Raw genomic sequence first — 23,585 nt, forward strand, 5'->3', positions numbered from 1 at the left:
AAAGCCTTGCAGCCTCTCCTCCAGGGGAGCTGCCGGTGCAGGCGGGCTGCAGGCATTAGTGACCCCGCCCCTTCTCTCCCTGCCAGGGATGGTGCTTTGATCGACTGACCGTCCCCCCCCCACCCGCCCCACAGCCGAGAAGGTTCTCTGCCACCCTTCACCGCATGCCAACCCAGCCAGAAAGCCAAGGATTCCGCAGACTCAGACCTCGCCACACCTCTTCTGCACAGAAACGCACTCCTGTCTTCCCCAAGGCTTCCAGAACCTCTGAAGAGGGAGTCCCCCAGTTCTGCCTCATGTTTGGGGCATCTTGCTAGCTATGGCCCTTCTCCTCCGCTTCCTGCTGCTGCTGGGGCTTTATGGGGACACCATGTCAGAGGGGCCACCGCCATCATCCGCATACATTCCTGATGGTTTGGAATTTGAATTTCCTCCAACGAGCTATGAGACCAGAGATTCTTATGAAGCTGGACCTACTGGCATCCTCTTTCAAATTGTGCACATCTTCCTCCACATGGTGCAGCCGAATGCCTTCCCTGAAGGTAAGTGCCAATGGCGGGACAAGATACAGTATGTCTCCAAACATACTCACGGGCGCACACACACAATATTGTTTGTTAATGACAACACGATCAGTGCAGAATATATTCCGTATATTAAAGTATGAGATTCAAAGTGATTGAATTGCACAGGAGCAGAAAGTATTTAGCCAGAAGTTAAGAAAAATAAGTTAAATAGGTTGTTAGGAATGTGATGATAAGAAAATGAAATCAAACTGCGTTGCCATGTTGTTTTTCCAGTTCTTTATCCTTCTTCCCCTCCTTTTTTGTTTTGTTTTGTTTTGTTTTTTGGTTAGAGTATTGAATTGTTCTCAAGTTCATACCAAAGGTAGAAGTTAGGGTAAAAATGCAAATTCTCTGTCATCAAACGAGAAGTTAATAATGACCTCTCATGGCCATTGAAAGTTACAAATTTAACTCTCCTCCACCCACCGCAAAATGCAGTTTTGACACTGCTTAGGGCAAGGCCAGGGCAGACCATACCTGTTACCTGGGTAACTTGTTTGCTTCAGGTCTAAGAGTTTGAGTGTGAAGCCAGGAGGGAACATTCATGGCATCGTGCTGTAGTTTTGTGTGCGTACTCTCTGGCCTCACCACTGCGGCTCATCTGTACTCGGAAGTCTTCGGGGTATGTGTTTTTAGGAGTGGGATTATGAAAATTCAAATGGTCTGTGGGAATTGTCTGCTATTAAGGTTTGGCAGTCTAAATTTTTATTGATTTAATGTTAGATCTAGCTTAAGCTTGTTCTTTAAACTACAAAGATTTGAATATTATCATTGACTACTAAACATTATAAAATTTGTAGTAATCTTTATCATCTTCCTTAGCTGGCCAGCCATCGTTCATAAGCAGATTATTTGTGTGTGTGTGTGTGTGTGTGTGAGAGAGAGAGAGAGAGAGAGAGACGCACACACACACACACACACACACACAGAGAGAGAGAGAGAGAGAGAGAGAGAGAATGTATTTAGTGAACTTCAGCACCTGTTTATATTACGGGCAGTTTACAGATTTTCTTAATATATATTTACATAGAATTTTTTACATTTATTTGTCTCAGATTAAGCAACTGAAACAGTCTGAAGTGTAGTTTTCAATTTTTTGTTAGTTTAAATTTCGATTCAATGAAGTAAATCACCTCGCCCTACTGTCACAGAAGAGAGTCCTGAACAAGTACTGCTTACTGTTTATGTCGCTGCTTAAAAGACTAAATTTGGAAATCCAAAGGACAGAAGTAGAAAACAAACTGAGTTTATTTATTCATGTTGAATACAAATTCACTATTCTCAATATCTTTTTGTTTACTTTTGGACTTGATGTAAATATAATTGAATAAATAAACACCTACTAGTGTTTTTAGTCTTGGTTTCTTTGTTTTTTTATGTAAAAAGCATAGAATTCAGTTGTTTAATACGAATTTACAGTGACTTCTTTAAAAAGATTGTGAAGTCTCCTGTGTCATGCTAAGGCAGATCATGTAATTAATCCTGTAATCTCTTTCCATATGTCGTTTTATTTTTCTCCCTCTAGATTTCATATGAAGGCTTCCTCACACTTGTTTCACAAGGGGAAACAGTATCTTTAAAGGTCTTCATTCAAATGATCAGGTTAAAAGACATCCTGCTTCCGAAGCATTCTAGGGTTTTCACCTCCAACATCATGATTAGTCTAGAATTTAAATCCTAATGTAATCTGAGGGTGTTAGCCTTGCTTGTCCCTTGACCTTCTTTGATACTTACTACTTCGGAGAAAGAAATTTCCAGAAACAGACCAGCACTACCCCTTTCAGAAAAAATTGTCAGGTTGCTAAGAGAATATAATACTGAATTTAGCAGGTGACGTCTTGGTGTGTTGGTTTTCTTCCACCATCCCATTATTCATATTCTTTCACCCAGTTACTAGGTTTCGTAATAGCCTCAAAGTGCTCAAGAGGTGCTTTGCAACATAAAGGACACTATGAGGCAATCATGTTTTTCGTGTTTTTTTTTTCCCCTTGGCACGTGACTTTTTTTTAAAAGTTGAAGTATAGTTGATTTACAATGTCCTGTTGGTTTCAGGTGTACATCACAGTGATTCAGTTATACATATATATATATATTCTTTTCCCATATAGGTTATTACAAAATATGGAGTATAGTTCCCTATGCTATACAGTAGGTCCATGTTGGTTATCTATTTTATGCATAGTAATGTGCATCTATTAATCCCATCCTCCTAATTTATCCCTCCCCTCCCCTTTCCCCTTAGGTAACCATAAGTTTGTTTTCTATGTCTGTGGGTCTATTTCTGTTTTGTAAATAAGTTCATTTGTATCTTTTTTCTTTTTTAGAGCCCACATATAAGTGATATCATATGATATTTGTCATTCTCTGTCTGGCTTATGTCACTTAGTATAATCTCTAGGTCCATCCATGTTGCTGCAAGTGGCATTGTTTCATTCTTTTTAATGGCTGAGTAATATTCCATTGTATATATGTACCGCATCTTCTTTATCCATTCATCTATCGATGGACATTTAGGTTGCTTCCAGGTCTTGGCTTTTGTAAGTAGTGCTGCTGTGAACTTTGGGGCCACTGCATTTCATGAGCACCAAAACAGAGGCAGCTGTCTTGATAATTGAAGATGCAAGAGAGAGAGAGAGAGAGAAAGAGATAGATTTATATGTATTAGCTTAACTAAATACATCAACCAAAGCAGATGACTTCAGGATGAGTCCTCTGTGGAGTAACATCTTCACAGAAGATAATATCCCACAGGTCTGTTCTTTGATGTGAGAGAGAAGTTTTGAGTGCACAGTCCCAGTGCAGGAGCAGAAGAAGAAGGGACAGCCCTGGAGCCTCGGCTCCTTCTTTTCATGCTATCATTGGGGAGTTTTCCACATTTACATCCTGTTTCCAACCAAAATGGAATACCCAGTTTTGCATTTGGAACTCTCTAAAGAGAAGCCCATCCTGGTAAATACAAGATGGAAAGGTTTTGTTTAGCTGGGGCTTGAGACAAAGGCCTATTCCTGGATAGAAGAAAAGATTAGCTTAGATTAGACCAGGCAGACAGGTAACTCTACAGCTCGGCAGTGTGCTCTAGTACCTGGTGGGTGTTTCATAAATCCTGCCCTGATCTGAAGCTGCGAGGGAGATGTGGTGTCCTGGGCTTGGCTCACTAAGAAGACAGTGATGGCTTACATTAGGGGGGAATCGTCTGTCCATGCATTAACCTAGAAAGGGTGTTGAGGGCAGGATGTGTGTGTGTATGTGGCGGGGGTGGGGGGCCATGGGGGGAGCTGGGGAAAGAGCATTCCAGGCAGAGGAAACGGCATGTCCATGGAGTGGAGGAGACCGTGGTTCATGGTGGACCTGTGAAGTGTGTATTCATGGAGTAAGTCTGCCAGGGTTGGGGAGCCAGAGCTGGAGGACCCTGACTGGCAGGCCAGAGAGTTCTGTAGCGGGAAGGAAGCTAAGGCAGCATGAGCACAAGTTTCATTCACTTGACAAGCATTATTGAAAGCACTGCCTTCTGTGGTGCACCTTGCTGGGTGCTATGAGCCAGTGTGGTAGTGGACTTGGGTTTTGGGAAAAGAATCTGACAGCAGCTGACAGGATAGGTCACAGGGAGGGTGAGGTTCCTGCAGTGGTCCAGAGGGTGGTAATAATGAACTCATGTGGGTTGAGGCAAAAGTAATGGGGGAAACAGAGGCAGAGTCCATTCTGTGTCCAAAAGACTTGGTTTAAGTCCTATCTCTTGCCTATTACCTGCAAGGTGATCTAGGCCAACTTAATTTTCAGAGCCTCTGCTCTCATAGATGTAATGTGACTTTAATCATAACCCACTCTATAGCTTTTATCTGTGAGGCTTAAATAAAATGATGCATGTAAAGCCGATGTTTAAAACCATGCCTGAAAGGCACAGAGAAAAATCCTCAATAAACGTGGCTGCTCTTAGTATTATTACTCGAGAGGAAGAATTGACCAAACTGACGCCAAAATTGGTGTCTCGAGGGATATAGGAAAGAAAAGGTGTCTCCAGGAGGGATCTTTACAATGTCCTTGCTGCTGCTTCCTCAGCAACACTACATGGAGTTGCCTTGTAAGAAGCGACTGTGTTGCTTTTGAAGCTAAGTGGGTTGTGTCTCCCCAGCAAGCCCCACAGCAGCAGAACTGGCTCTAGAAGCCAGGATTTGGATGTAGCGCTACTTTACCAAGTAGTCTTTACTCCCACAAATATATCTGCATCTTGTGGGTTCTTGTTTTTTCTCTGTTCTCTCCTCCTCTCCCCAGCATCTGCTGTAAGGCACACTGTGCAAAGTGTTAGCTCATTTGAATCTCCCAGCAACTTTGAGAGGTAGATGATGGAGGTAGATGGTGGTCTTATTTCTATTTATTACATCCCCCTTTACAGATTGGAAAACTAAGTCAGGACAAGATTACACGTTCAAAGCACACAACTAGCCACTGGCAGATTGAGAACCCCCTGTCTCCAGGACTATTTTTCCTGTATTCTACAGCTTACTTTGTGGGTAATTGATTTCCTTTTTATTTTATCATACTGCTTTTAAAATGATTGTGAGTTACCACGAAAAATAGTAATTTTTGCACCTTGAAAGCGTACATTGCAGAAGATTATCTGGTGTGAATGGTGAGTAGTGCCTTTTCCAATTTGGGGTGTCTATGATGAATTTGGCATAAATCATGACCCAGGTCCGAGCCTTTTTAATGGAACAAGTGAAAAAAAGGTCTCCTCAGCTTTTATTTTTTTATAAATTTATTTATTTTATTTAATTTTTGGCTGCATTGGGTCTTTGTTGCTGTGTACGGGCTTTCTCTAGTTGCGGCGAGTGGGGGCTACTCTTCGTTGCAGTGCGCAGGCTTCTCACTGCAGTGGCTTCTCTTGTTGCAGAGCACGGGCTCTAGGCACGCAGGCTTCAGTAGTTGTGGCACGTGGGCTCTAGGCACGCAGGCTTCAGTGGCTGTGGCACGCAGGCTCAGTAGTTATAGCTTGCGGGCTCTAGAGTGCAGGCTCAGTGGTTGTGGCGCACGGGCTTAGTTGCTCCGCGACATGTGAGATATTCCCGGACCAGGGCTCGAACCCACGTCCACTGCATTGGCAGGTGGATTCTTAACCACTGTGCCACCAGGGAAGCCCTGCTTTTATTGCTATAGAAAATTTCTAAAATCATTTTCCACTCTGTTTTGGCATATTTTTAAATTAGATTTTAGGATGGTTGACCTATTTGTAACAACATTTTCTGCTAATTTGATTTGATCCCAGGAGTTGGTGGGTCTGGGGGCGGAGCTGGGGAAGTGGTAGAAGTGGGGAAGAGGGAAGAGTTAAGCTTGGTTTCCTCAGACTTTGAGATGCCACCAGGATGTGATATTAACTGAGAGTCCTTCTGTTGCAGGTAACAGAAACCTATCAGCAAAGGCAATCAGAAAAGGGGTTTATCAACAACAAGGTCCTATGGTATAGCACAGGGAACTATATTCGATATCTTGTAATAAACCATAATAGAAAAGAATATGAAAAAGAATATATGTATATATTCTTTTATATATGTGTGTGTGTGTGTGTCTGTGTGTATGTATGTATAACTGAATCACTTTGCTGTACACCAGAAACTAACACAACATTGTAAATCAACAATACTTCAATAAAAAAAACTTTTAAAAAAAGGGGTTTATCATGAGGACTCCGGGTTACTTCATGACGCTCAAGGGGGTTGGGGAGGGGATCAAGCCAGCAGGGACTCGACCTGGCTCCCATCTTGGCCCCTCTCTGCCCCGTGGCCTCTTCATTCCTCCTCCTTCCCATCCCCCTTTCTGGGTTCTCCCATCCTGTAATCCTCCTGGTGGAGAGCTAGGCTGCCAACGTCATAGGTTTCAGGCCAGCTTCCTGGAGAGCGAGTGGCTGGGCATTCTCTCTCTTTTCGTCCCAAGTCTCAGTTCTAGTCCTGCCTGGGGCCAGTCGCCAACCACGGGCCCTTCAGGTAACTGTGGCTACAGTCACACCTCGTGCCTGGGCCGGGTGCTGTGAGCCTGGCACTGTGAGGCACTGCTGGCCCTGTGGCATCACAGGCAGGGAGGTGGTTTCCAGAAAAGGGGTTGTTGGACGGACAGCCCAATAGGTGTGTCTGTGCCAATGTCCACCTAGAATTAGGATGTTTTATTATATCCAGCACCTGTGTGTTCTTCCTTAATCAGACGGAGCGAGCACTTGTCTTCTTTACATCACGTGACTCAGGTTGGCAATGGGCCTGGACATAAATAAGGTCATAGAGGGAAAGGACTAACACTAGTTGATCCTGTCTCCCCACTGTGCTTGGCAGTCTACGGCTGTCATCTCTATGCATCCGAACAATTAGAACAGCAAACAGCTGGTGTGTGCCGGCTCTCAGGGATTTGAACAACTCAGCAGCTCTGTGAGCTTGGGGCTATTAATCTTGTTTTACAGAAGAGGAAGCTGGGGTTCAGAGAGCTAACTGACTTGACCAGGGTCACAAAACTAGCCAGTGGCGAGCCAGGGTTTGAATTCAGGCAGGCTGGGTTCATTGTCCAGGCTCATAGTTGCCACTTGTATTTTGCTGATAAGGGAAGTGAGACTCAGGGAAGTTAAGGGAGTGTTCCAAGGTCACACACACTGATGGCTAAGGGACCAAGCCAAGGTTTGACCCAGAGTCCTGTGATGCCCACACCTGGGCTTGTCTCCCCTTGTGCTCCCTGGAAGGGGGCGTGTCTGGAGACTGTAACAGGCACTCCTTTAATCCATCTGATGTGTCTTCTGCTTCATAGTACAGCTTCCAGTGCTAAACTGAACAATGAGTCCTGTTGACTGTATTTTCATAAACTTGTCCACAAAGTACTGAAACGTGCCCCTGCCTTCCCGTAAGTGAGCAGTAGAGGTAGGCTGTGCCCTTCTAGAAAATAAACGTGCGCCAGTGCCGTGAAAGACACAAGAAGGAAAGCTTCCTGGTCTCCAGCGATGATGTCCTTTTTGAGGTCTTCAAATACATGCAGGAAATGAGAGATTAAGTATGAATGTAAATAAAGAGAGGCCACCCCAGCAGCTGCTGGATGAAGCCCATGTGGTATTAGACATTGCTGTCTACTGGGTGGAAGAGAAGTTCCAAAATGTACACTTGGAGAAGCAGCTGTCCAGTGTGGTCTGGATGGGGCAATGCTGGGGCAGAAGCATACAGCAGGAGGGACATTACAGGAGGGGTGGCCTGAGGTAGGCTTGCCACGTGCCCTCTGCTTGGCTGGGGTCTAGATTCGGAAATGAGCCCAACACTTGAGTGGTAGTGATGAGCCTGCACTCTGGAGCCTCTGCCTGGGTTTGATTCCTGGCTTCTATGTTGACGAGCTTTGTGACCTTGGGCAAGTGACTTAAACTCTCTGTTCCTGAGTTTTCCCTCTGTAAAATGAAGATAATAATAATAGTACTTTGGGGATCATCATAATATTTAAATAATATTTATAAAGCAATGAGGACCTTGTCTGATAAACTAAGTGCTATATAAGTGTTTGTTAAGTAAAATATGAATGTATAAAACCCATATTCATTATAAGCTTTTAAATTCATCTTACGTCTTGATGATCACATGGACAGAAGAGCAAGTATTTATGTGACTCCCACCGCACTGGTTTCTTAGGGATGCTGTAACAAATCATCACAAACTGAGTGGCTGAAAACATCAGAAATTTATTCTGTCATAGTTCTGAGAACCAGAAAATCAAGATATTGGCACTCAGGGAGGCTGAAGGCTCTAGAGGAGAATCCTTCCTTGCTTCCTCCAGCTTCTGGTGTCTCCAGGTGTTCCTTGGCTTGTGGCTGCATCATTCCAATCTCTGCCCATCTTCACGTCTGCCTTCTGTGTCTCTGGCTCAGATCTCCCTTTGTTTTCTTTTATAAAGGCATCTGTCACTGGATTTAGAGCCCATCCTACATCCAGTATGATCTTATCTCGAGATCCTTAACTTAATTATATCTTCAAAGACCCTTTTTCCAAATAAGGTCACATTCATAGATTCCCGGGGTCAGGACTTGGACATATCTTTTGGGGGGCAACCATTCAGCCCATGACACCTATTACATACTTCTTTAGTTCTTCCAGAGAATAGCTCAGAGATATTAAGTGATATGTCCAAGGTCATATTTCTGAAAAATGATGGAACCAGATTCAGAGCTGACTTGTCTGATTCCAAGTTCTTGAATTTCCATCCTGTAAGTATGTAGTGAGCTAGACCTGTTGCTGTTTGGCAGAAATGGCGTCGACTGGGTTCCCCTGCTCTCAAAAGGCTGACCTTGAGCACAGAGACCTCCACCTCCACAGTCAGCTATGATGCAGGAGGGCTGGTCCATGCTGACTATCCGGCATGAATAGTGTGCTCATGGCTGTCGAGAGGAGGGATTAGTCACGATGCGGCAATTGCAGAAGACTTCCTGGAGGAAGGAACATTTGAACTGAACTTTACGGGTGTGGAAGAGTTCAGGAAGCAGAGGAGAGCATTCCAGGTGCACAAGCAGAGGCCTGAGTGATGCAAGTTGAGACAGGAGCTTGTAGGATGTGGCCTGGTGAGCAGTGAGGCCAGAGACCTGCATGTCCGGGAGGTTGTCAGGCCATGAACTTGGGGAGTAGCTTGTGGGCAGATGGCAGACAGGCTCTGGAATGTCAGACCAATGTGTGCATGGGGTTCAGCAGACAGTGGAAAGTAGGCATCACTCAGTAAACCTGTAACCCCAACCAAAGCTACAGGAAGGAGGCGGTGGAGGGGTGGGGAGTGGGGTATGCATTGTCTGCTGTTTCTGGAAATTCTCATGTACACTTGGGCACTAGTGACCTAGCTCAGTGTTACTCCAGGTGTGGCCTTTGGACCAAAAGCATCAGGCATCACATGGGAGTTTGTTACAAATGCAGATTCTTGGGCCCTACTTACTAAATCAGAATTTGCTATTTTTTAATTTAAAAGTATTTTAAAATATTGTATGCATACAGAAAAGTGCACCTAAACCTACAGCCTGATGGCTTTTCATAAACTGCACACATCTGTGCAACTAGGTCCCAGATCAAGAAAAAGAACAGGCCCCCAGAAGAGCCCTCTCTTGTTTCCTGGTTACTGTCACCAACTCATCCCAAGGATAACCCTCTCCTGCTTGTTAATAGTGTAGATTTGTTACGCCTGGTAGAACACAATAGTATGTTCTCTTTGGTTTCTGGCTTCTTTTACTCACCATTTTATTTGTGAGATTCATCCATATTGTTGCATGTAGTTGTAAATATTCACTGTTGTTGTTGTGTACTGTTCTATCACATGAATATACCATAATTTATGTATCCATCCTACTGGATTGGCGTTTGAGAGGTTTCCATTTGGGGCCTGTTTTAGTCAGCTTGGGCTGCTATAACAAAATACCATAGACTGGGTGGCTTAAACAGCATACATTTATTTCTCACAGTTCTGGAGGCTGGAAGTCCTAGATTAAGGTGTCAGCAGATTTGACGTCTGGTGACAGTCCTTTTCCTGGTTTGCAGATCGCTGCCTCCTTGCTGTGTCCTCACCTGGTGGAGGGAGAGGGGGTTCTTGTCTCTTCCTCTTCTTACAAGGGCACTAATCCCTCCACAAGCCCACCCTCATGACTTCATCTAAACTCATAACGTCCCAAAGGCCCCACCTCCAAACACCATCATACTGGAGGTTAGGGATTCAATATATGAATTTGTGGGGACATAAACATTCAGTCCATAGCAGGGCCTTTATACATAGTGCTGCAATGAAGATTTTCGTACGTGTTTTTTGGTGATTATATATACACATTGCTGTTGGGTATATACCTAGGAGTGAATTGCTGGGCCGTAGGGTAAACATTTTTTCACCTTCAGTAATACTACCAAACAGTGCTCCAAAGTGAGTATACCAACCAAATCCTTAAACTTTTTTTTTTATTATTATGGAGAATTTCAAGTATGTGCAGAAGTAGAAGAGTCTGATGAGCCCTCACTTACCCACCACCCTGGATTCAACAACTCAACTCATGACCAATCTTGTTTATTTCTACCTCTACCCACTCCTTTTACTCACCCCCTTCATTTTGAAGCAAATCGCAGTTTTCCTATCATTTCCTCTGTAAATATTTCAGTGTATTTCCTTAAAAATAAAGACATCATTCTGTTACACTGTAGAAAGTTAACAATAGCTCTTCAATATAATAAAATATTCAGGAAAGATTCAGATTTCTCGGTTGTCTCATAAATGCAGTTTTTTTTGTTTGTTTTTTGTTTTTGCTGTACGCGGGCCTCTCACTCTCGTGGCCTCTCCTGGTTGTGGAGCACAGGCTCCGGACGCGCAGGCTCAGTGGCCATGGCTCACGGGCCCAGCCGCTCCGCGGCATGTGGGATCTTCCCGGACCGGGGCATGAACCCGTGTTCCCTGCACCGGCAGGCGGACTCTCAACCATTGCACCACCAGGGAAGCCCAGAGCTCTGGATTTTTAGTTTGATTTTTTTCTCCCCAGACTTTTACAGCTTTCTCACATGTACTTCATCCAATGGACTGGCCTTTTCTAAGTCTTTATAGAACATTAGACTTAGTTTTCAATGCTCATTCTTTTTATGTTCATATTTCCTCAGTTTGTGTAATATTTAATTACACATTTGTATAATATTTAATTACTTATTATAGATAAGGAGGCAGAAAGAAGCTTGGGAGCAAACCCAGTATTATGGGTTGAATTGTTTCCCCCTGAAATTCATATGTTGAAGTTCTAACACCCAGTACTGCAGAATGTGAACTTCTTTGGGGATAGGCTTGTTGTAGATGCAATTAGTTAAGTTGAGGTTAGACTGGGGTAGAGTGGGCTCCTAATCCACTTGGACTAGTGTCCTTATAAAAGGGGAAATTTGGAGACAGATCTGGACACAGGGAGGATGCCACGTGAAGATTGGAGTCATGCTGCCACACGTGAAGAAAGTACCGAAGGCCAGGAGAGATCTAGGACACATCCTCTCCTAGAGTCTTCAGGGGAACACCTTTCACACCCCGATTTTGAACTTCCGGCCCCCAGAACTGTGAGACAATAAATTTCTGTTGTTTAAGCCATTTGGGGTAACAGCTCTAGCACACTAATCCACCCCGGAAGTGAACAGGTGAACTGGTGTTTGCAGAGGGCCAAGGGTACCCAACAGAGGTGGTGATGGTGACTTCACGGTGAGGGCTGGTATACAGCCATGTTGTCTGAGGAAAGGAATTGATGGCTGGGTCATCTGATCAGCTGCAAAGTGGGGTTTACCTCCCAGAGCCTCCACTGTACGTTTGAATAGTCACACCGTCCAAGCCTTTAATTCATGAAGATTCAACTCTATGTGCTGAAGAGTAAAAAAGAGAGAAATAACTTGAATAGTACAAACATTTCTTTCTACTGTTGTACAACTGCATTATGTAGTGTGAAGCCACTTCCTCTGTCAGAGCTTAAAAGTTGTCACTGCTTGCTTGAGACAAGAGATTTAAGGGACTTCCATGAGTAATTCTTTTTTGCCTGCTTTCTGTTCACTGCATTTCCTGCTTGACCTGAGGACCTAACCCCCTGGAGATCAAACACCTCATTCTGTTGCTTTCTTCCTTCCACTTGCCTTTTGGCAAACTCCCTTTGTTTCTTTAAAAGTTTCTTCATGTGATACCTATTCTGGAGATCTGGTGGCTCTCATCGCATCATTTTGTCTGTGCTATCTGCGTCATTTATACACTTTTACTGTTGCGTGTTTAACACTGCCTTTTAATAGTTTGCTGTCTTAGATTGTACACTTATTGATGCCAGTAGTGCCTGGCACATTGGAGATCCTTCATAATCTCTTGCTTTTGTTTTGGTATTTTTGAACTTTTAAAACTATTGTACTTTCTCCCCTAACCACTACAAATTTCTTTCTCTATTTACTTAACAAAGGTTGAACATTTGCTATGTGTACTTTCTTGAAATACTAGTGTCACGATGATATCACCGAACTATCATACAGTAAAACCTGCAGGGCAGTGAGCCCTTCTGAAAGAGCATGTTGCTCTGCTTTTAATTTTTTTTTCTAGAATTTCCCTTACTGTCAGATTTTTGAATTTTTTTTTGTTTCTTTATTGTCAGCTGTTAATTTATCTCCGCTTTCTTCAAATCCTAATACTTCACTTTGTACACTTCAGCTTATACAACTATCTCAGTGAGTTGCAGTGGGTGGCTTCACTTTTTCCTGTAGAATTCAAAGTGTATTAACTTTGCGACAGCTATTTATATTTCAGAAACTTAAACTTTATTACCAAGATTGTTGCTTTTTTTACTTGCATGGGAAAACTCAAGTTTATAATTCTTTAGCCAACAAGATTACCAAATTTAACAGTAATTAAATATCTATGAAAAGCTCAAGGGCGAGAAATAGCTGTGATGTGAGGAACATCTTCTGTGATTCAGACTAAAGGTGACAAGGGCTTCTGGGGATACCTGAACAGAGAAGGAATAAGTATTGGATTAAATCTGAATCATCAAGGGACTTCCCTGGTGGTCCAGTGGGTAAGACTCCATGCTCCCAATGCAGAGGCCCCAGTTCGATCCCTGGTCGGGGAACTAGATCCCACATGCTGGAACTGTGTCCGCATGCCACAACTAAGAAGTCCACATGCCGCAACTAAAGGATCCCATGTGCTGTAGCTAAGACCCAGCGCAGCCTAAATAAATAAATAAGATAAATAAATATTTAAAAAAAAATCTGAATCAGCAAATGAGTCCAATTGGTTTCTTGCTCATTATTTATTAAAATAAAACTACATTTATTTTTAATATAAAAGCAATATACATACATACAAAGCAAATAACATTTTTTCTCGCTTTTTTTTTTTTTTTTTTTAATTTATTTATTTGGGCTGCATTGGGTCTTCGTTGCTGCGCGCAGGCTTTCTCTTGTTGCGGCCACCAGGGGCTACTCTTCGTTGTGGTGAGCAGGCTTCTCATTGCGGAGGCTTCTCTTGTTGCAGAGCATGGGCTCTAGGCGTGCGGGCTTCAGTAGTTGTGACTCATGGGCTCTAGAGCGCAGGCTCAGTAGTTGTGGTGCAGGGGCTTAGCTGCTCGCAGCATGTGGGATCTTCCCGGACCAGGACTTGAACCCGTGTCTCCAGCATTGGCAGGCAGATTCTTAACCACTGTGCCACCAGGGAAGTCCTTCTCACTTTTTTTAAATTAAAAAGAATTTATTATTTTTAAAATTTATTTTATTTATTTACTTATTTATTTTTGACTGCATTGGGTCTTCGTTGCTCCATGAGGGCTTTCTCTAGTTGTGGTGTGCGGGTTTTCTCTCTCTAGTTGAGGCGCGTGGGCTCAGTAGTTGTGGTGCGTGGGCTTAGTTGCCCCACGGCATGTGAGATCTTAGTTCCCAGACCAGGGATATTACCCGCGTCCCCTGCATTAGAAGGCAGATTCTTTACCACTGGACCACCGGGCAAGCCCCTTATTCTTATTTTTTAATAAATGCATTTATCCTGAAATGCGGGGTTCTCATTTTTAATTTCTAGTAGTTTATAATTTCAGTTTTGATTTCCCCGTTTACCTACTTTGGCTAAAACCAATTGAGGAATTGAGAAAATTTTACTTTTTTGAAAAGGCATGAATGACAAAGAGTCAATATGAGTTGTTAGAGTCTACTTATTTAAAACATTACCCATCTTCCCCTGTGTACTACTCTGCCATCCGCCTGGGCTTTGTCCCGAGCTATGTGGGCTGCACACCTGGAGTGATTCCTGGTGAGTCTTCCCATGCCTCTCCCCTCCTTGCTTTCTGTGATTGTGCAACGAAATATATCCCTTCACCTACCATTAGGGTATTGTAAAGGTGGTTAATCACATTTCAGAGTTTCCTTTCGGTGAGAGCACGTGGAATAAAATATTCCTTCTAGTTGAAGTTTTTCCTGAGCAATTGGACTGAACGCTTCTGGGTGGCTCCTGGGAGATTTTAGAACAGTGGCTCCCCCTTCAGGCACAGGTGTAGGACACAGGTGTGCCTCTTGCTTCCTATGTTCCTTTTCCATAAATGCCAAGTGCATGTGGAGTGCCTGCTTTGGGGGATGGAACCACGAGTCAGATGGCCTCCACCTGCATGGAGCTAAGGAGTTTCACCTTGTGTCCCTGGGCTTCCTTTTCTTTTTTCTTCCTTCTTATTTATGTTATACGTATCCCAGTAAGCCTAGGTAGAATACGAATAAAAATTTAAAATCCTAAAAAATAAAACACTAATTGGAAAAGGCACATAGACCCCAATGTTCCTAGAAGCATTGTTTACAGTGGCCAAGATGCGGCAGCAACCTGTGTCCATCAACAGATGAATGGATAAAGAAGATGTGGTGTATAAATATGTGTGTGTATGCATATATGTATATATATACACAATGGAATATTAGCCATAAGAAATGAAACTTTGCCATTTGCTAAAACATGGGTGGACTTGGAGGGCATTATGCTAAGTGAAATAAGACAAACAGAGAAAGACAAATACTGTGTGATCTCACTTACATGTAGAATCTAAAACAAAACAAAACAAAACAACAAACTAGTGAATATAACAAAACAGTAGCAAACTCACAGCTAAAGAGAACAAACTACATAGTGGTTACCAGTGGGGAGGGTGGGAGAGGGGCAATAGAGGGGTAGAGGAGTGGGAGGTCCAAACTGTTGGGTGTAAGGGGCTACAAGGATGTATTGTACAACGCGGGAAATAGAGCCAATATTGTGTAATAACTGTAAGTGGAAAGTAACCTTTAAAACTGTATAAAACATAAATAAAAAATTTTAAAAATTAAACAATAAAATCCTAAAAGCCAAGTTCTTCTTGAGTGGGATTAAAAAAAAAAAAAAAAACCTAAATATTGAATCATTTAAAACTAGAAGAGAGAGGATGGAGAAGACTCCCAGGGCGGTAGCTTAGGTGGAAGAAGTTTCTTCATCCTTTCAAGTAGAGTGATGACTCGTTTGTAGGAAGCAGCTTGAGAGACGAGCTTCTGTTTCTTAATTCTGTGGGAGGAAACTTCAGAGTCCACAAGGGCAGCCAAAAGGTGGGGACATAATTGTTTTTTTGTGTTTGACATTTCTTTAGCATTTATTTCAGGAATCCATCAGTCCTGTGTTATTGTTTTAAAATATTTAATATTTTAATAATTTAATTGATATATCCTGGGAAGAGGAGGTTGTCTATGTTCGAAAATCCTATTGGAGGTTGGCTGACCCAGAAGCTCGGCCTAATGAGATTTGGACAGCAGGCTTCTGGGAGGGCGATTGATTGTGACATGCTCACTGAATGCCACAAGGCTACTGCGGTGTAAAGTGACTGAATACTTGGGAAGCTTGCAAGGAACTGCATTTCTTTAAAGAGCCATTCCAAATATAACTTGTGCAATAGAAATAAAGCAGAGTAGAAATGAACGTCTACTCTGAAATTAACAGCTGACTTCAGAAATGAGTGCTTCCCTGCAATAACAGGGACAGACAAGTCTCCCTAAAGAACCTATTTGCTTACAGGTAAATCCACGTGTTCTACTGTGAGCATGTGTATCAAATCTGTCCACTTCTCTCTGTCAGGACTGTCCTCCCCCTGGCGGAGGCTGTCTGTCACCTGGACCAATGCAGATGCCTCAACTTAGGGAAGAGAATGGGGAAGGGGGTACACAGTAGCCTCAAGGTCTGTAATAGTTACGGCAGCTGCCTCTCCGCTCTTCCTGGAACACACCACACGATGTCCTGCTGCACACCCTTGGCATCTGACTGTTCTCTTTGCTTGGACCATTCTTCTGCATGGCTTATTCCTCATGTAACTTGGTCTTTGCTCAAATGTCATCTCCATCTCTGGCCACGCTCTCTAATTTAGGATCCCTCTCCCTAGTCCTTACGTTGTTTCATTTTTCTGTGTGACACGTTTATTGGTATTCTAGTAAACATTTGTTATCCTGTTTATCAGACTAAATATCTTAAGGGCTGGGACTCTATTCTGTTCACCTCTTCCATACCGTATCCCCAGAGCCTGGGACAGTGCCTAGAACGTACGTAGCAGGTGCTTATTAAATATTTGGTGTGTGCATAAATGGATAAACTCTTTCACACCTCCCTACCCTGCCCCTGCTGGCCTGTTAGTTCCTAGAAACTCTCCATATGCTCCTTCCTGGCGGTGGCGTCTTTGCACGTGCCTTGCCTTTCAGCCGGATGTTCTGCATCCTCTTAGTGGGTGGCTAGTTCCTTCATATCTTCCAAATCTCTGCCTGTGTTTCCTCCTCCGATGGGGCCTTCCTGACAAACTATAGCAAGCCGCCTCCTTGCTCTTCCTTCCCCAGCTCAGCACCCCCTGATCATGCTCTCAGAACTGTCTCATCTTCACTCTGTGAGCACCCACAGTGCTGTGTCATCAACCTTCCCTTTCTCTCCTCTCCCATCTTGATTCTCTTCTGGCAAAATCCCAAATCTGTTTGCACCGTTTTCTGGTTACTCCATCTTCTCATGACCATATCAGAGTAACTAACTGCTTCTAGAAAACGTTGCAACTGTGCCGACAGGACTTGCTTTAAATGTATATCCACAGATCTACAAACACACCACACTCCTGACAGAGTAAATGCCCTTCCTATTTGCATACTTTCTCTTCTCTTTCTCAAATTTCTACCCTGAACCCTCCTCCATCCACCAGTGACCTCATACTTCATGGAGAAAATGGGTGGAATCACATGGAAACTAACTCATCCCTCCGTATTTTTATTTCCAATTTTTCACTAGGCTTATTCAGACATTTAGAATTCTTTTCCCCAAATGGAGTCAATAGTCAAAAATATCATTCTCAAAGTTTTGGAAAGAATTATCAATTTACTAGAAGGTCCCGAAATGGTTTATGCCACCACCAGTAATGTGTCGGGAATTTTTTAAGGTTGAATTAATTGTGTCTCATTACTTTCATATATATTTCTGATCACTAGTGAAGTTGATTGTTTTCCCATCTGTTTCCTTTTTGAGGAGTTTGTCAAATGTCTGTCAAATGCCTTCTGCCTAATTAGGTAGCAGAGTCACTCTTTTTAATATTGATTTCGTGTCAGCAGCTCTCTGTACAGAAGCCCTTTGCCTAATCTCTTTACTGCGAATTGGCATTAAGCCATTGGTGTTAGGGAACTTGTCATTTAGGGACGATCGTCTGGTCAGAAATAATCATCCAATTTCATACTTCCATTTTATAGATGAAAAGCCTAAGACCCAGAGACAGGAAGCTTGCTCATTTCAGACCGTACAGCCAAATGGGAGCTGGCAGGACAGGGAAGCAAGAAGGAGGGCAAGGGAAATGGTTGGCTGGGAGGGAGGTGGTGTCTGCTTCGTTGTTGCCAATTGGGTTCCTGGTACTTGGAGAACAGCAGGAGCCTTGTTGACTGAACATGCTATGGCTGACAATATAAGTGAGTAGTTTATCATTTTTGGTCCTGTCATGCATTGCAAGCACAACAGACATACTTTTATTTGTATCCATTTTACAGGTAGAATATGTTCATATGAAATATACAGGAACAAAAATTTTACAAAGGGTCATAAACAGAAATTTTAAAAAGGGTTCATTCTCCACCCAAAGAACAAAGGCTGGTTTTCAGATTTTTTTCCCTGGGCAAAGATTCTTTTGTTATTGTTTTTATATAGCTAAAGTCACCCTATATCCCCATATAGAATGTAAGCATAAAGTTATGACCTAGAAGAAAAACAAAAAGATATTTAGATCATCTGGTTTCAAACCATTTACCCACTGGTCTCCTGTGTATGCAGATTATCTAGAACTGACTGTGCTTGAAGGTCTAGTCATTTTTTTATTATGATAAATGAGACTTAAAATAATAGGTTGTACATTTAAAGACCAAGCTCAGTTAAGAACTTAGAGCTGGAGAGAAATCAGCTTTTGTCCGATGTTTAGTGTACCATTGGAATGGCTGGGCTTTTAAGATTCAACAATAATGATGATTTGGGATCTTGTTTTAGTTTGTAAGAAGTCTTTGATTTCTCAACCCCACCCCTTTTAGAGCTTAATAAGGAAGGTGAGGTGAGGGCTTCCCTGGTGGCGCAGTGGTTGAGAGTCCGCCTGCCGATGCAGGGGACACGGGTTTGTGCTCCAGTCCGGGAAGATCCCACATGCCACAGAGCGGCTGGGCCCGTGAGCCATGGCCACTGAGCCTGCGCGTCCGGAGCCCGTGCTCCGCAACGGGAGGGGCCACAACAGTGAGAGACCCACCTACCGCAAAAAAAAAAAAAAAAAAGAAGGTGAGGTGAAAGACATGCAGGATTTTCTTTTTTTTTAATGATTTACTTTTTTTTAATTTAATTTTTATTTTACATTGTAGTATAGTTAAGTTACAATGTTGTCTTAGTTTCAGGTGTACAGCAAAGTGATTCAGTTATACATATACATATATCCATTCTTTTTCAGATTCTTTTCTCATATCGGTTCTGTAACAGAATATTGAGAAGATTTCCCTGTGCTATACAGTAGTTCCTTGTTGATTATATATTTTATATATAGTAGTGTGTATACGTTAATCGCAAATTCCTAACTTATCCCTCCCCTCACCGTTCCCCTTCGGTAACCATGTTTGTTTTTGAAGTCTGTGAGTGTGTTTCTGTTTTGTGAAGAAGTTCATTTGTATCATTTTTTTTTAGATTCCACATATAAGTGATCTCATATGGCCTTTGTCTTTCTCTTTCTGACTTACTTCACTTAGTATGATAATCTCTGGATCCATCCATGTTGCTGCAAATGGCATTATTTCATTCTTTTTTACAATTGCATAATATTCCATTGTATATATGTACCACATCTTCTTTATCCATTCCTCTGTCAATGGACATTTAGGTTGCTTCCATGTCTTGGCTATTGTAAATAGTGCTGCAGTGAACATTGAGGTGCATGTATCTTTTCAAATTATGGTTTTCTCCAGATACATCCCAATAGCTGGATCATATGGTAGTTCTATTTTTAGTTTTTTAAGGTACCTCCATAGTGGTTGTACCTGTTTACATTCCCACCAACAGTGTAGGAGGAGGATTTTCTTAAAACAAAATGTAACAAAACTTCTTAAGAATAGTGCCATGATTGTATTTCTAGATTTTTTTTCAAGGAAAATGTTCTTGCCTAGAAGAAGTTAGTTTATTAGATCTGATTTAGGTGTCTTGTTTAGGGCATGCAAGTTTTACTGGACACCTGTCACAGATGCATAACACTGGGTTAGGGATTATGAGATTTACATGGGAGAGAGAACATTTCCTACTTTAACAATCTCCAGTAGAGGAGACAAAATGCATTTATAGAGAATAAATAGTCCAGGGGACATGTAAGCCAATGGATCATTCAAGGTCACAAGTGGGTGATGAGTTGTAGGTATTTAGTGACAAGGATAGGAGGGTTTTTTGTTTGTTTGTTTTGTTTTTTTTGTTTTTGCGGTATGTGGGCCTCTCACTGTTGTGGCCTCTCCCGTTGCGGAGCACAGGCTCCGGACGTGCAGGCTCAGCAGCCATGGCTCACGGGCCCAGCCGCTCTGCAGCATGTGGGATCTTCCCGGACCGGAGCACAAACCCGTGTCCCCTGCATTGGCAGGCAGACTCTCAACCACTGCGCCAGCAGGGAAGCCCAGGAACTAGAATTTTTAACTTGATAGTATTACAGATTCTGTCTTTTTGCGTTTTTTTTTTTTGGTGAGGAGAGTGTTGGGAAAGGGGTGGAAGAGTATGTCAATGAAAGAACTTTGTTTAAATTTTTTTTAATATTCTCTTAAAAATTCAAGTGAGATCAAAGTATATACAGGAAAAAAAATCCCCCTCCACTCTGCTCCTAGTTCCATTCTCTGCCCCTCGTTTGGGGGAGGCCATGGTCAATCGCTGAGCCTTCTGTTGTCACATGACAGAACAAAATGGGGTGGTGTTGATTCCCGTTCTCATGGGAGTGTCTGTGCGATCACGTGCACCTTGGTGCAGACCAAAAAATGCGATTCAAACATCCTCAAGGCCAGTGTTCCTTAAATGAACAGCAGAGACAAATGACGTTTTCCAGGAACGTCTTAGGGGAGGAAACGAACTCCGGGACTCCACAGGTACTTTGGCCATGTTGCCTGCCTGGATTTAACAGTGGTGGCAACACAGCTGCTGGACCATCTTACTCTCAGGTCCAGCGGCCCCCTCCCAGCCCCATCCCATTGTCAGGGAGGCCACAGGGCCCTGAGCCCTTATCCGACTTGCATCTTGGTCAAGGATTCCGAGCTTCAGGAGCCCCCAGAGGTCTCCCTGCTCCTGTGCAACGTGAGAGCCTGCTTCCTCTAAAAGCACTTGACATGATTTAAGGGCCAGCCTGCCCAGTCACGGGCTTGGCTGCATGTGGCCTAACAGTGAAACAGAATCCCCCGGCACGGATCTGTGTGAACATGTGGCCGGCGGAAGGCTGCAAGGGCCAGACTGGTCCCAGATGCTTTTCCAAGAATTGCTTCCTGTGCAGCATTTTTCTGAGCTCTTTTCTGGAAGAGCGAGTGAGTGCCATCGTGAATTCTCATGCGAGCCGATGTGTGTCAGTCCTGCAGGGAAGCTGCTCCAATCAATTAAAGGAGGACTGCACAGTCACGTGCTGACAGCTTAAGTGAAGGGAAAAACTGCACCAAGGGTGATCGAATTGTATTTTAAATACAGGAAAGGGGGCTCGCCCTCTGGAATACTTGATTATATACTTGGAGGCAGGGAGCATACTTTTGATAAGTTCTAATAAACCCAGCTTGGCTTCCAAATGTCTGAAGCATCCATCCCTTTATTAAAAAACAAACCAAAGGGTTTAGTCATGTTGATGGAGGAGTTGAACAGCAGAAGGTAGAGCTCCGTGAAACTGAAAGGTACAGGACTGTGGCTGCCTGAAGGGGTTGTTAAAATGCATTCTCTCGGGCTTCCCTGGTGGTGCAGTGTTTGAGAGTCCGCCTGCCGATGCAGGGGACACAGGTTCGTGCCCCGGTCTGGGAAGATCCCACATGTCGCGGAGCGGCTGGGCCCGTGGGCCATGGCCGCTGAGCCTGCGCGTCCGGAGCCTGTGCTCCTCAAAGGGAGAGGCCACAACCGTGAAAGGCCCGCGTACCGCAAAAAAAAAAAGCGTTCTTTCAAGTACTAAATTTGGACAGACTCATTGCAGCCGCTCCAGAAGGATATGGTGAACTCCAGGACCTGAGGCAGTTGCATCGTTTGGGTCCCCACATCCTCACCCACACCAGCCAAAGGAAGATGTGAGCCAAGGAGCGGGTGGGTACCGTTCATTCCAATGTCAAAGGACAGCGAACATATTTAACCAAACCAGGCGGCTCGAAGATGGGCTTGCTAAAGTACATTCTTCAGAGAAGCAACACTTAACCTTGCGAGTGACAAACCAATTTAGTTCTGTCGTTTTTGATGGAAATCTTTGCAAAAGGCATATATTTATTTGCCTTTTAGTTTTGCACACACCAAACATAAGTTGATTTGGGGGGTTGTTCAGGGCCATCATTCAAGGTCGGTTGTCCTCAGAGACGACGTGGGATCTCCTGTCCTTGAATTAACTGGACCCCGATGACTTGGCTGGGGGCTCAGGCTGTCAGGAGTTGCCATGCCACTAATGGCGGTGACAGGGCCGCTCAGATGCGCTCTGCTCCAGCACAACTACGGGGCATACCCATTCTATGGGGGAACATAGCTGGCGTGGCTGAGTCATGGTTAGTCTTCTGTGCCCACTTGGCCAGGCTGTGGTAGCCAGTGATTTGATGAAATGCTCATCTAGGTGTTGCTGTGAAGGTGCTTTTTAGATGTGGTTCACACCTACATGCGAACCCTTTCAGTGTAGGGGATTACCCTCAATAATGTGGGTGGCCCTCATCCAATCAGCTGAAAGTTCTTCAGAGCAAAACCAGATTTCCACAGGAAGAAGAAATTCAGCTTCAGGACTGTGACGTCAACTCCTGCCTGAGTTTCCAACCTGCCCTGAGATTTCCAACTTGCTAGTGCCCACAGTTCCTTAAAATCAGTCTCTCTCCTTCTCTCTTTCCCTCTCCATCTCTATCTGTAGCTGTAGCTCTAGCTCTGTCTCTGTCTCTATCTCTATCTCCATCTCCATCTCTTCTATCTCTGTCTCTATCTCTATCTCTGTCTCTATCTCACCACTTACTGGTTCTGTTTCTTCAGAGAACCTGACTGACAGAGGCAGTTATTCCCAAAGTTTGGGATGAGGGTGGTGAGTAGCGTGTAGCTGGAGAGAATTCTAGCCCTCTCCCCATTCCAACCACTGAAGAATCAAATAAGCAAGGTCCTTGCATTTTTCCTGAGGCAGAGTTTATGATCATCAAGTTCTTTCTCTGAAGTAACCGCGTTCTGTGTAGACAGTGTCCCTCTGTGAGCCCATGTGGCCATTTTCATCTACCCTAATCTTGTGGCTTGGTGATGGGATGGTTGACACAAGTCTGCCTCTAAATAAGTGAGGACCTTTTTTTGGGTTTTTTTTTTTTTTTTTTTACCTTGTATGCTATCTTAACTCACCTCCATTCGAGCCAGTGGACTGATATCCAATAAAGGACCTCGGCTTTGCATCAAATGATGGTCAAACATATTTGTATTTATATACTTTAAGTTAAAATAAGATGTCTAAGGCATGAGTCTCTTCTTTTTATTTTTCCACTAACCTGTCAGCTATCAGAACAGATCACACCTACTATGCTAATGCAATGTATATTTAAACATTTTCCATGCAATGAGTTGGCTCCTTAAACATTTTTCTTGATTAAAAGGTAAACTGAGTCAAATTATCCAAATAACCAGAAGTTTCCTAATTTGTTTGAATTAGTGAGATTTTCCTGTCAAGAGAAGAATCAAATTTCATTTTAGAAATCAGAATCAGGAAGCTCTAAAGCATAAAAACAATCCACAGAAAACCTAGATCAAAGAGAGAAGACAAGCTTCAATCAACTTCAGTGGAATACCTCTGTCTGTAATCCAACATAAGATCTCTTCCAC

General features: G+C 43.3%; 1 protein-coding gene across 1 annotated transcript in view; it reads left to right on the top strand.

Annotated features, from left to right (window-relative positions):
- PROM1 (prominin 1) overlaps nt 1-23,585 on the top strand; it is a 97,327-nt gene that overhangs the window by 6,017 nt on the left and 67,725 nt on the right. Inside the window, exon 2 of the mRNA XM_033410643.2 lies at nt 87-542. Within this exon, the coding sequence (XP_033266534.2) occupies nt 320-542 (223 nt within the window). The 5' untranslated portion in view covers nt 87-319. The remainder of the gene's footprint in view (nt 1-86; nt 543-23,585) is intronic.

Source organism: Orcinus orca, chromosome 4 (genome assembly GCF_937001465.1).
Source record: "Orcinus orca chromosome 4, mOrcOrc1.1, whole genome shotgun sequence".
Taxonomy (NCBI): Eukaryota; Metazoa; Chordata; class Mammalia; order Artiodactyla; family Delphinidae; genus Orcinus; species Orcinus orca.